This window comes from Mirounga angustirostris, unplaced genomic scaffold, assembly GCF_029215605.1.
Source record: "Mirounga angustirostris isolate CCGP_5_RB_7025 unplaced genomic scaffold, mMirAng1.0.hap1 SCAF_10, whole genome shotgun sequence".
NCBI lineage: Eukaryota > Metazoa > Chordata > Mammalia > Carnivora > Phocidae > Mirounga > Mirounga angustirostris.
In genome coordinates, this window is record NW_026991718.1 from 39,831,288 (window position 1) to 39,844,267 (window position 12,980).

General features: G+C 51.0%; 1 protein-coding gene across 1 annotated transcript in view; it reads left to right on the forward strand.

Moving 5' to 3' along the window:
- Positions 1–12,980, forward strand: part of TRABD2A (TraB domain containing 2A) — a 50,854-nt gene that overhangs the window by 32,838 nt on the left and 5,036 nt on the right. Inside the window, exons 3-5 of the mRNA XM_054509748.2 lie at positions 3,887–4,033; positions 6,661–6,835; positions 10,591–10,681. Coding sequence (XP_054365723.1) covers positions 3,887–4,033; positions 6,661–6,835; positions 10,591–10,681 — 413 coding nt within the window. The remainder of the gene's footprint in view (positions 1–3,886; positions 4,034–6,660; positions 6,836–10,590; positions 10,682–12,980) is intronic.

A 12,980-nucleotide genomic window follows, 5' to 3' on the forward strand; every position in this document is an offset into this window, starting at 1 on the left:
GATCCTGGGTTTCTGCATCCAGCCTGCTTTTTCCCTGGAGAGGCTGTAGAAACCTTCATTTTTGTCCCTTCTTGCAGTCAGAAATTTCCTTTTTCCTTTTTTGTGATTTGCTGTAGTCACTAATGTTATCTTAAGGATAAGGGTAAGTCTCAGGCTGCATGTCCTTCAGAAACCGTGGAGGATAGCCCTGTTTGCCAAACCCTGGCTTTCTATCCCATGATTGTTTTGTCTTCCATTACAGTGGATGGCTTCAGTACTCGTCCTTGGAAAGGCGTCTATTTGAGTGCCTCAGGGCCAAAGGAGCACAAACAGAAAAGCAGAGGAGATAGCTTTACATTTCTCTGTCTATCATGTGTCATTCGTCTATCTGTCGGCTTTTACACACAGAGACTGTCCCTGGAAAAATACACAAGACACTGGCCTCAGTGATTGTTTTTAGGGAGGGGGATTGGGGTACAGGAATAGGAGGGAGCTCTTTTTCTTCGTACTGTTTGAAACTTTTACCATATTCATATGAACTATTAAGAGAAGAGTAAGCTGAGACTGACATGTTTTGACTTGTGTCTCCAAATCCTTACATTGAAGTCCTAACCCTCAGGACCTGAGAATGTGACCTTATTTGGAAATCGGGTCTTTACAGATGATTTAAGATGAGGTCATTAGGGTGGGCACTAATCCAATATGACTGTGTCCTTATACAAAGGGGAAATTTGGACACAGACAAACATGGGAAGTGTGCCATGTGGAGATTGGGGTTATGCAGCCACAAGCCGAGGAACGACCAGAAGCTAGGAGAGGACCTGGAACAGATCCCTCCCTAATTCCTTCAGAGGGAGCGTGGCCCTGCCAGCACCTTGATTTTGGACTTCTGGCCTCCAGAACTGTGAAACAATACATTTCTATTGCTTAAGCCTCCCAGGTTGTGGTCCTTTGTTATGGGCAGCCCCAGGAAATTAAGACAACACAGGAGAAAATGTTAGCAGAGTCTCCAAAGAAAGGGACTAATGGAATAGAGAGGAGGAGGGGTGGATGGCAGGGAGTTGGTTAGGGATGAGGTGAGGGGGCCACCCCGCCTGTGCTTGCTCCTTTGCCCTGCCTTCCCTTCCTGCTCTCCTGCCTCGGCTCTCAGTTGGACAGGCTGCACAGGAACAGCGCCAGGTGAGATCCTGCAACGCTGGGAGGCTAGGTCAGTGACAACGCTCCATCAGGATCAACCTCCTGGGAGAGACCCCTGTGCTCAACGTGACTGAACACAGCTGTTTCCGAGGAGTTTGCTAATCTGTGAGTCACGTCCTGACACCCCAGATTTCTCAGACTGGCTCCGACTTTGCCAAGCACAGCAAGGAGAGTGAATTGCCTAAGTGACCAACAGTCATGACTCCTGTCAGACTGTGGGGCCTTTCAAGGTGCCACAGTAGGTCTCTGAGGAAGCGGGGCCTGGACCTCCATGGTTTCAGCCGGCTGAGTCTGGGGCTGTGTATTGTTTTTGTGGCTCTGTCTTGCGCTCCCTCACTCCTGCTCTGGGGCCTCGAGACTGCGTGCAGAGAACGAGGGGGTAGGCACCTCCTACAGCTGCAGAGGCAGACACAGAGGGCCCCCCCGGGTTTGGCCCCAAAGAAGGCCCCTCCAGCAGTGCCTCAGGGCCCTGCCCCTGGTTGCATGGAGCTTGATCATCAAAAGTAAACGTAAGGAGCAAAGATAAACATCCCAGCAGAGGCTTTGGAAACCTGTTGGACAGGTGAAATGTCTTTAGGGTAAATGACATTTGACCACATTGTAAAGGGACTGAATAAACAAAGGCCTGATTTAACCTGCCAGGCGGGCCACACAGTCTTCTTCATTTTGCAGATCCGCCCGTTCTGCAGGATGGTGGCTCAATCTTCTCTAAATACCTAAATACAAGAACACCTTCAGAAAAGCATTTCTTTTTTTTTTTTTTTTTAAAGATTTTTTTATTTATTTGACAGAGAGATACATAGCAAGAGGGGAACACAAGCAGGGGAGTGGGAGAGGGAGAAGCAGGCTTCCCACCGAGCAGGGAGCCCGATGCGGGGCTCGATCCCAGGACCCTGGGATCAGGACCTGAGCTGAAGGCAGACGCTTAACGACTGAGCCACCCAGGCACCCCCAGAAAAGCATTTCAAAGTCAATGGAAACTCTTGGAGGAAGGTCGGCCAGCAACACATAACCTGGGTTTGTCCTGAATGGCTTTAGGAGAAGAGCAGAATCCATCAGCATGTATTTGTGAGCTAAGCAGAGCCTGAGAACCTGCTTTGGAGGAGACATTGAGAGACAATGTGTGAGACCTTGGCCTGGGGCCTGGCAGACCTGAGAGGGGCTTCATTCTGCCCCTCCCCCTCCTCTCCAAAGCTTTGTTCCTCCAGCTAATTCGAAGAAGTCATTGAGCCATTCCCAGTGGTTGTGGAGAGGTCCCAATTGTGTGGCTTTAGAATCCAGAGGCTCATCTTTGTGGAAGACTGAGTTTCCTCACTTAGACCATAATTTGTGGATGTGCACCTGGGTGTATCTATCTGTCAGCTCATGTCATCAGTAGAGGGGTGGGGACAGGGCATGGCCCAGAAGGTCCAGGCCCAACAGAGCAGAGGGGGACATTTGGAGAGGAGAGGAGGGGATTTTACGGAGGGACCTGCCCCCACCGCCTTTGCTTAAATCCTCAGGACGGGGACAGCCAGTATTAGAGTAACCGTGGGAGACAGGGCCATGTGTGCCGCTGTGGCCTGTGGGAAGCAAGTCACCAAGTCCCCCTGCCTCTTTGCCCTCAGAATGAAGAGGATGTGTGACAGGAGGCAGCAAGGGCGTTGGGGCTGCGTAGGGTCATCTGCTGACTTGAGACCTGTAATATGTTGTCTCCAGAGAATTGAAAACTTCCTGCTGAAAACCTCACAGAGTGCTCACATGGACCCCGCCTGTGTGCTTTTCAGCAAATGGGTAGGGAATATTCCAGCCAGGCAGTATCTATACACCGATGACTGGGGCAGCACGTGGAAGGGCAGCTGCCGAAGGTGATATGTCTGCATCCACACCTGGGGAGAGCGGGAGAGAAAGTGCCATGGCATCTTCAATGTTGTCAGGAGCCCCAGTCCCTCCCCCCGCCGCCCAGCCGTGCCAGAATCCCACCTCCCCCTCTGTCCCAGCTCTCCAGTGCCACGGAGAACCACTGTTTTGTAAAATTCCTCGAGGCTGGATTTCCCCAAAGGATGTGCCAGCGAACCCTTCTCGTGTGAGATATGCCTCAAATAAACTTGGGAAACAGTCTCCCTTCGGGAAGAACCACAGCTCACATGAGTGTATCAGAGACTCTGAGAAACTCGTCCCGATAAACCTGTTTGATTTTGTTTGGCCCTCGTTTCTCACTTTTCCATAACTTCTATTAACGTCCCACCGACCCAGTGAATCCATTAGGTGGCACACGCCACACTGACGGTTAGAACGGACTCGTGGATGTTGTGTATATTTTCCTGTCCAGTCCTTCGCGTAAGGGAAGCTGTCGTCGGTATGTCCCTCTCTGTGTGTCCCCACTGCCTCCTGCCTTTCCTCCCCAGCTTCTTCAGACATTCATCTCAAGCCGTTCTCTGGTCTCTTCACCTCCTGGAGACTCTCATGGGATAGCTGCAGGTGGTCTGTGTCCGTTTTAAGGCACTTCCTCCAGTGTGACCCACAAGGGGCCAACTTGGGCAGGACTGTCCTCCTTTTCTTTGGACACCACCCGGGGATTTGTGTTCCCTTTTTTAGCAGCAGTGTCCATGTCTTTACACAACAGACGCAGAGGTGAGGCCATTGCCAACCTTGGACAAAAGAAAGAAGACGGCAGCTAATGATTGTGGTATCAGTGAACTTAAAAGGGCCCTGTGTTTTCTCCCCATAGGTCATCTTTGCTTTGAACCAGACCCTCCTGCAGCAGGAGAGCCTTCGAGCAGGCAGCCTTCAGATCCCCTACACGACGGAGGATCTCATCAAACACTATAACTGTGGGGACCTCGGCTCCATCATCTTCAGCCATGACAGCTCCCAGGTGAGGGCCCTTGTCCTCTATCCAGCTCAGCATGCATTTAAGCACAAGAATAAAGACTTGACCTGCTGACGCCTGGACCTTCTGTGTACAAAGGATCGAGGTCATCAAGGGCTCCAGAAATAAAATCGGACAGGTTTAGATGTTGAAGGAGACGCCGCAGCTAACAGAGGTATTCTTTATGATACGTGGGAACTGAGGAGGTTGCGTTGATGAGTGTTAATTCTCGGATCCCAGGCAAAGGATGAAGCTTCAGGGGATCCAGCGGCAGGCCTCATGGTCCGGGGCGGCCTCCGGAGCGGGGAAGGGATCCTAGTGCGGAAGCCCCTGGCTGACTTAGGCAGCACTTCTGGGAAATGGTGAACCAGAACCTCGACGGCAGCTTAGCGGTGGCTTCTAGGAACACGCGAGCACGATGGGTTGGGATGTGTCCATGGCTGAGCTGGTGCTGTGAGTGACACATGGGACAGGTGACACACGGGACACATGGGACAGTGAGTGACACGCGAGATAGGTTTTACCTATGGGCTGTCAAGGGGAAAGAAGCTCAGAGGAATGCAGCCTCCCTACAAGGATATTTGTTACTCTTTTATCAACAAGCTTCCCAGGGGACAAACCATGGCTTCCTCCCCTCCCCCCACCAAGACCATGTGGTGGTGGCAAGTGCCAGCTGAGCTGCTGACATGGGGAATGTGTTGTCTCCAGCCCCAGGACCGGTGTCCTCCTGCGGGAGGAGGGTGTGAGTGATGCTGGGGGTCTGTTAGATCTGGGCACCCTGTCTTAAGGAGATGTGAGTGAATATAAGCGGTGAACAAGGAATGGCAGCCTGGGGAGAGGGACAGTCGAGGCTGGATCCAGCGTCAGCCCCGCAAGCGTCAGAAGATATGATGAGCTTTCCGGAGAGTCTAGGGCTGGTGGAAGTAAAACCCGGGCAAAGCAAGCCAGGGGAAGGGGAAAACAAGGAATGCACTAAAGAAGGAATAGTAGAGGGGAGGGGGGTGGGAGAATGGGTTAGCCTGGTGATGGGTATTAAAGAGGGCACGTTCTGCATGGAGCACTGGTTGTTATGCACAAACAATGAATCATGGAACACTACATCTAAAACTAATGTAACGTATGGTGATTAACATAACAATAAAAAATTAAAAAATAATTAAAAAAAAGAAGGAATAGTAGAATTTATGGTGATGACAGCTCTTACGGGCACTCTTGGTGGTTGTTGGGGGAGTGGGGAGACAAGTCAAGGTCAATTGGGACATCAAAATGTGAAATGGAAGGAAAAGCTAATGTGGACGGGGGATTTGGAAGTTATATGGGCAAATGGGCCACCTGGCTGGGCGGTCAGGAATAGGGGCCTTATGCATTCCTTCCACGCGGCTCCTCATACCTGTCCTGCTCACAGCACCCCCACCGGTGGTGTGGGGTATTGAGGATGTGCCTGCCGCCGTGCCACGCGGGCCAGGCTGGTCAGGCTGAGGGGTGCAGGTCGCAGGGCACGTTCGGCATCTAGAAGGGAGAGCAGGATGGCAGTGGGAGGCTGCCCTGCACACTCTGGGCTGCCTGCGCGGGGTGGGGGGCGGCTGGTACAAAGGAAGTGCTGTGCTGAAGAGAAGGGACTGGGGGAAATGGACAGAAGGATCCCACATAGAGGACATGATTTTTTAAAAGATGATAAAGTAGTAGATGAGGGCTTTGGATTTGAAAATGAAAAAAAGTATCATTTCAAGGAAATAGCAAAAGGGGATCTGTTGTCGGTGAAATGGAAATTATGGCTACGCTCCAGAGTGAGGATGTTCAGGAGGCCTTTGAGTGGCTACTGCAAGCGGGAGAAGCAGCCAGTGTAGACACCCTGTTTTATAACCGAGTAAACCTTGTGAATGGTTAACCTCGTTAAATCCCTGGGTAGAGGAGAGAGCATGCGCCCGGGAGGAGGGGACCGAGATGGGCTGGGGAGAGAACTCGTGTGTCACCTCACCTGCGGCCTCTGCGGCAAGATCGTCACAGTTTTGGTGTCCTAGCACCCTGTTGTTAGCCCTAATACTGCAGCTGGCTAGCATGAGTGCCAGAGCCAGGTGAAATATTTGCCAGGAGGGTAAAGAACATTGGAGAAAGCAAGAGGGAGACTTGGGAATTGGAGAAGTAATTACAATGCCCATGTATGGAATTTAGAACTAACAGTTGAATGGTTATAGGCATTCCATATATTTGGTAGTAGAGTCATACTTATTGATTCTAAACTATGTATTTATGTAAAATTATTTTCCTAAAGGAAGCATGTGTGAATCCAACAAGTACAAACCATGGATGTGTTGAGGCCAAGATATGGTCTCCTTATATAAACACATGGCGCCAAGCACTCTCATTTAAATAGAACAGAAGCACTGTCTAAAATAGCCCAAGAGTTCTTTCAGTGCACTTCATTTAATATGTTTGCACTTGGGTTACAGAGAATGATATCCCAGTCTGAAGAAGTAGCAGGGAGGAGACCCCCAAGAGTGGTATGTCTGTCTTCCCCCTTCCCCCGACAGCAGCTTGACCGTCTAGGCTGGGTGATTTTGTACTCAAATTAAGCAACTTCGTTCATAACTCTGTTGCCCCTAATTTTTCTCTTTCTTTTTCTTTTGGCGGAGGTTCCCAATTTCATTAATGCCACGCTGCCACCTCAGGAGCGTGTGACTGCCCAGGAGATCGACAGCTACTTCCGCCGGGAGCTTATCTACAAGCGGAATGAGAGAATGGGGAAGCGGGTGAAGGCCCTTTTGGAAGAGTTCCCTGACAAAGGTTTTTTCTTTGCCTTTGGAGCTGGTGAGTCATAGGTTACCTCTGCTGGGACGCTGCGCTCTGATGCTCCTTCCACGAAGGGCATGCTGGGGTGGGCGCCTGGTAGGAGGTGAGCTGAGTGGCAGACACCTTGGACTTCGTTCACTCGCCAAGTGGCTCCGGCTGATGCCCGAGTATCCAGCATGGTTGGAACTTGGCTGGGCAAGCTGGTACCTGTGACATCAAGAGAGCTCTCTTTCCACATGGTGCTCATGACACACTCCCCTGGAAGCTGGGAAGGCATTTTTCTCTCTTCTGAACTCAGCACTTACTCCCAGCTTCTTTCTGGCCCTTTTCACTTTTTAAACTAATTCCCCTAAAATTCGTCATGTCTTGTCTCTCCTCTCTGACTATGAGCCTCCCAGGTGGAAGGCCTGGGGCTGATAGATCAGCTGTTACCAACTGCTAACAGTGTACAAGGAAACAGACTGGGACAATGATTTCCTTTTGTGGGGCTTTTGAAATAAATTATCTCCTCTTCTTGAGTGATTTTATCACAGCTTTGCACCCTCCAGAATTAAAGACAGAAATGCCAGAGGCTGGGTAGTGTGCAATATTTATCAAGTCTTCCAATTCATGACCATGAATCTTTCCATTTACTTAGGTCTTCTTTAATTCCTTTAATTCCTTAGTTTTCCTTGTACATCTTGCAAGTCACTTGTTAGATTTAGTACTAAGTATTTTTTTATGCTTTTAAATAGAACTAGTTTCAGACATTTGCCAGACCATTTGCTGGCCTCGGCTTTCTCCTTTCAAGTCTTTCACTAGCTTCATTGACTTGGGCAAGTCACCTCCCTCAGTTTTTTTCACCAGTAAAATGGGGGGTTGGAGAGAAGCATTTCCAGAGTGGCAGAGTGAGAGGTCCAGTATAATTATCACCTGATCTCAAGATCCTCAGCTTTATTACATCTGCAAAATCTTTTTTTTTTTTTTTTTTTGCCACGTAAGATAACATTCACAGTTCCGGGGATTAGGATGCAGATGTATTTTGGGGGACCTTTTCCACAACATCTGAAAATCAATTAACATAATACCCCATATTAGCAGACTAAAGGACAAGCACCACAGGACGCTCTCAAGAGAGGTAGAAGCCAGACTCGATTGCTTTCCGCTCCTGACATCCAGTGGTGGAGAGCGGGGCACTGGGTGCTGGGGGGAAGGCGGATACTTTGAGATGACAGTGGCCTACCCTGTGGTGTGAGGCTGGGCAGCAGGTTGGCTGGCAGGTTGATCTGAGCAGATCGTGGGGCAGGCCCTCCAGATGGGGACTGTGCTGGACAGATGGCCCAGGCGAGACTGCAGCATCTGGGCTAGCCTCATCCTCCAGGCACAGCTCGTCGTATTCCTGCAGCGCTGGGGCCAGGCCTCGCAGCCGCTGGGGTTCGGGAGTGCCCTGGGCAGCCGCTAGTGCTGAGTTCTCTTCCCGGGGCTGCTTTCTCCACCGCATGAATCCATTTCTCCTCGGGCCTTCTGAAGGCTGTGGTAACCGGAGGGAACCCCAGAAATTGCTCCTGACACTTAGCCCTACTGGTTTAAGATTTACAAAATCTGTGGTTAGCAAACTTTTAATTGCAAAGCGAAGATAACCCCAAACTGAAAGAACCAGCGTTTAAAAGCAAACAGCAACTTTTTCTGTGGGGGTCTGGAGATAAGATTTAGAGATGAGAAATGGAGCTCACTCTTGGAGTAGGAGGAAAATTAAGTCAAACAGAATAGCTTGGTTCTGTGATGAGAAAGCATTGGTAATGGGGGCCGTTCGTTCACTTGACAAATATTGTTTGCCTTCCTAATTGGTTGAGAGCGTGGACTCTGGAGCCAGACCACTGGGGTTTGAGATGCAGTCTGCTCGATCTCTCTGTGCCTCTTCTTACCTGTAAAATGGGGATAATGATACACCCACCTTATAGGACTGTTGGGGTGGGGGATCAAGTGATGTGTAAAGCACTGCACCTCGTGATGCTCCGTGACTGTTAGCTACTTTATTTGTGTGGTCACTCTCTGCTGTGTGGGCTTGGTAATGGCTGGGGGAGTGAGGGTCACAGCAGTACTCCGCAAGCTTGGTGGCCACCCACCCTCCCCAGTCCAGGCATAGTCTTTATGTATGTATGTATGTATGTATGTATGTATGTATGTGAGAGAGAGCGCATGCACAGGAGGGGGCGGGGGGAGGGACTGAGGGGGAGGGGGAGGGACAAGCAGACTCCCCTGAGATCATGACCTGAACCCAAACCGAGAGTTGGATGCTTAACCGACTGAGCCACCCGGGCGCCCAGGCATAATGTGTGCACTTCTGCACCAGGGCTAATCTGGGCCTTGCCAATGTCCCTTTCATCTAAGCCAGTTGCCTGTCATCAATCTTGGGGTCATATAGCCTCTACAGTTGAACCCAAGAACATAGTAGGGCCCAATACCTTCTGCCATAGTCACTGCCCTCGGGCTCCCCAGGCTCCCAGAGGCTGATCCAGGTTCACCCTGCTTCCTAGAGCTGTGGGAACAGGACACGGGAGAGACCCACAGACAGCCTGTCGCCTCTCTTGCAGCGTGGATGTAACTTAATTTGCTGTCCCAGTCTCTGGTTATTGAATATTGAGGTGTCAAAATTGCATAGACTCTGCTGCTGCTTAGCGTGTGATGGCCTGAACTTGTGTTACCTGTGTTCCAATTTAAAGTGAGATAACGATCCCTCTAAAGTTCTGCGCAATAACATGATAGGCTGCTACAGTTTAATGAGCCATTTAGGACATTAAAGTGCCAGACACTGTCACAGAGAGGGACATGTCAGTTCTGAGCGTCAAAACCTGAAAGGAGGGGCTCCTGGGTGGCTCAGTCAGTTAAGCATCTGATTCTTGATCTCAGCTCAGGTCTTGATCTCAGGGTTGTGAGTCTGAGCCCTGTGTTGGGCTCCATGGTGTGGAGGCTACTTAAAAAAAAAAACAAAACCCAAAAAACCTGAAAGGAATGAAGGTTAATCCCAAGAGCTACTTTTGGCCTTTAAAATGTTGATTTTAAGATGTCACTATAAGCTTATCTGTTTGATCTTTGTTGTTTTTTATTAAAAGGGAAAAAGTGAAATAAAATTCAGGTGGAGGTTTCCAGCCATGATGGCTTCTGCTAAATGGAGGTTTTTTTTTTTTAAAGATTTTATTTATTTATTTGAGACAGAGAGAATGAGAGACAGAGAGCATGAGGGGAGGAGGGTCAGAGGGAGAAGCAGACTCCCTGCCGAGCAGGGAGCCCGATGCGGGACTTGATCCCGGGACTCCAGGATCATGACCTGAGCCGAAGGCAGTCGCTTAACCAACTGAGCCACCCAGGCGCCCTAAATGGAGGTTTTGATTGTGCATTTATCATTATGTGTTGGACAGAAGGGGGCTCAGGTCTCAAGGTGGTTGGCTTGTATAAATGAGGAGAATGGTCAGGACTGTTAACACCGCGTTCAGAGGTGCATGGGATTTGGTGTCTAGGCTGTCTCCTTACTGTGTGACTCTGGGCAGCTCACTGCACCCTTCTGATCCTCTGTGTCCTCAGCTCTGCAGTGGGGCTTATCACTCCCTGCCTGCGTGGAGGGCGGTTGGGAGGCCTGACTGCAGGAACTCTTTGGAACTCTCCTGGGCTGTACAGAAGGGACGGGGGGTTGCTAGGGTTGTTTGACTTGGGGTGTGTGTTTGGGGGTACATGGGGTGTGTGTTTGGGGGTAATCATGGGAACTGCCGTATTTCTGATCATTTTCCTTCCTGCAGGTCATTTCATTGGCAACAACACAGTCCTCGATGTCTTGCGGCGTGAAGGCTATGAGGTAGAACACGCCCCCGCTGGACGAGCCATCAACAAGTAACCTTCCTGTGCTTCTATCCTGGTTGGGGAGCAGCTGGGGGGCCGAGACCCCCATGGGGCTGCCTGGGCACCAGGGTGGGCTATTCCCTGAGGGGCTCCAGAGGCCCCCAGCATGGCTATTACCCCCTTCCCAGTCTGGCCACTTGGCACCCGGTTCAGCTGGCATCCTGTTGTGGCTGGGGCTCTGTCAGACATGGGTTGGCCGGCCAGGCCCTTTGGGCAACAGAAGCCATACTGGCCTTTTCCTCAGCAGTCTTGGGGCAGAGAAGAAGGAGAAGGGAAGACTGTTCCATGGTCCTGGGGGCCCCAGGAGGGGAGATTAGGCTTAAAGCTCAGTGCCCTTCCAGTGGGCATTTGGGAGGTTTCAGGGAGGCAGATGGAGAAATCAGTCATAATGTCAGGTCAGAGGGGCTGGAGGTGCAGGACGTGCCTGTGAGACCCATCTTGGGGGCAGGAGCTAAGCCCCTTCCTTGTCTTTCCCTGAGCTGTTTCTCCCCCCAGATTTGCTCATTTCTCATTTTGATGGCCCTGTGGACCCTTCCTTCCCCTTCGGTACCAGTCAGCTTGGGCTGCCATCACAAAATGCCACAGACTGGGCACTTGAACAACAAAAATTTATTTTCTTACAGTTCTGGAGGCCAGAAGTCCCAAATCAAGGTGTTGGTAGGTTTGGTTTCCCCTGAGGTCTGTCTCTCTGGCTTGCAGATGGCGGCCCTCTGTGCTCACACAATCCCAGTGTCTCTCTTTGTTTAAATTTCCTCTTCTTACAAGGACACCAGTCAGATTGGATCCGGGCCCACCTTAACAGCTTCATTTTATTTTATTTTTTTTAAAGATTTTATTTATTTATTTATTTAATTTATTTATTTGGCAGAGAGAGAGAGCAGGCGAGCACAAGCAGTGGGAGCTGCAGAGGGAGAAACAGGTCCCCTGTCGAGCAGGGAGCCCGATGCAGGGCTGGATCCCAGGACCCTGGGATCATGACCTGAGCGGAAGGCAGTCACTTAACCAACTGAGCCACCCAGGTGCCCCAACAGTTTCATTTTAACTTAATCACCTCTTTAAAGGCCCTGCCTATGCATACAGACACATTCTGAGGAATTCAGCCCAAAACACACCCATGCCTCGCCCCACTCCCTCCAGATGGTGGTCACCAGCGCCCCCTCCTGGCAGAGATCTCAGCGGTGGTGAGGAGAATGCAGGTCCCCTCCGCTGAGGGGATAGAGAGAGAGGGTCCGCGGTGGTGTCCGCTCATGGCTGCCCTTCCCCGGGTGTCCTCTCTCTCCTCGGAAGGCTCCCTTCAACTCATGTTGTTTCAAGCCAGGGCCTCTCCCTAGCCCCTCACTCCAGAGGGTCCTCCCTCACAGTCCAGTGCCCCCTCCCCGGGGGCCGGGATTCTACCAGTCTCCCTCTGAGCAGGCAGTCATGGGTACACCCTGGGCCCCTCTCACCCCGTCTGTCTTCATACCGCATCCAGGGCGTCAGTAATAACGGTTCTTCAGTAGCACTTCTACTCTACAAAAGCCCTCACCTGAGACTCCTCATTTCTCACCTTCATCACACCTTGGGCCTCCTTTCTCGGGTTCCCTCCTCTCCTTTCCCTTGGCTCTCGCCCTCTGGTCCATTCTTTGCTTTCTGTGGGACTAATCTTGCAAGTGTCCCTTCCTCAGAAAACTTCAGTGGTTTCTTACTGTTCTTTTCCAAAGTCCGGTTTCTGCGTGCTGACGTCTTGGCACCCAGACTCTACTGTTTTTCCAGCACGGGTGTGCTTCTCGCATGAGAAAACCTCCCGTCCAGGGTGCTGCCTGGCCATCTCCCCCTGACAGGGAAAATCCTGCCCCTCCGTCAGCCCGCTCTGCTGGCGGCCCAAATGTGGCTCTTTCTCTTCCGCCTCTTCTCCTTCAGCCCTGGACGGAGAACCCAGCCTTTAGTGGTTCTCTGCTTGTTTTGGGGGGACTGTGTGCTTCTGGAAAGCAGGGTGGGCTGGGCCCCCTGGTCCCTTCTCAGCCCCCTTCTCCCCCTCCCCCCGCCCTAGGCTGACTGGGTGGGTGTTTGGCACATAGTCCTTGTGGGTGCTGAAGAAGACCCTGCCGGGTGTGTGTGTGTGTGTGTGTGTGTGTAATTGTAAAGTGGGGTTATGATTCCCAGGACATCTCAGCTGTGAAATATGAGAAAGGTAAGAATCAGGAGAAGTAAAATTAATTTCTTCTGGATTAATCTTCCCTCCCACCCCACCCCCACACAGGGGTAATTAACTTGGTTCTCAAGCCCTGGCCTTGGCTACCTGCAGTAACTG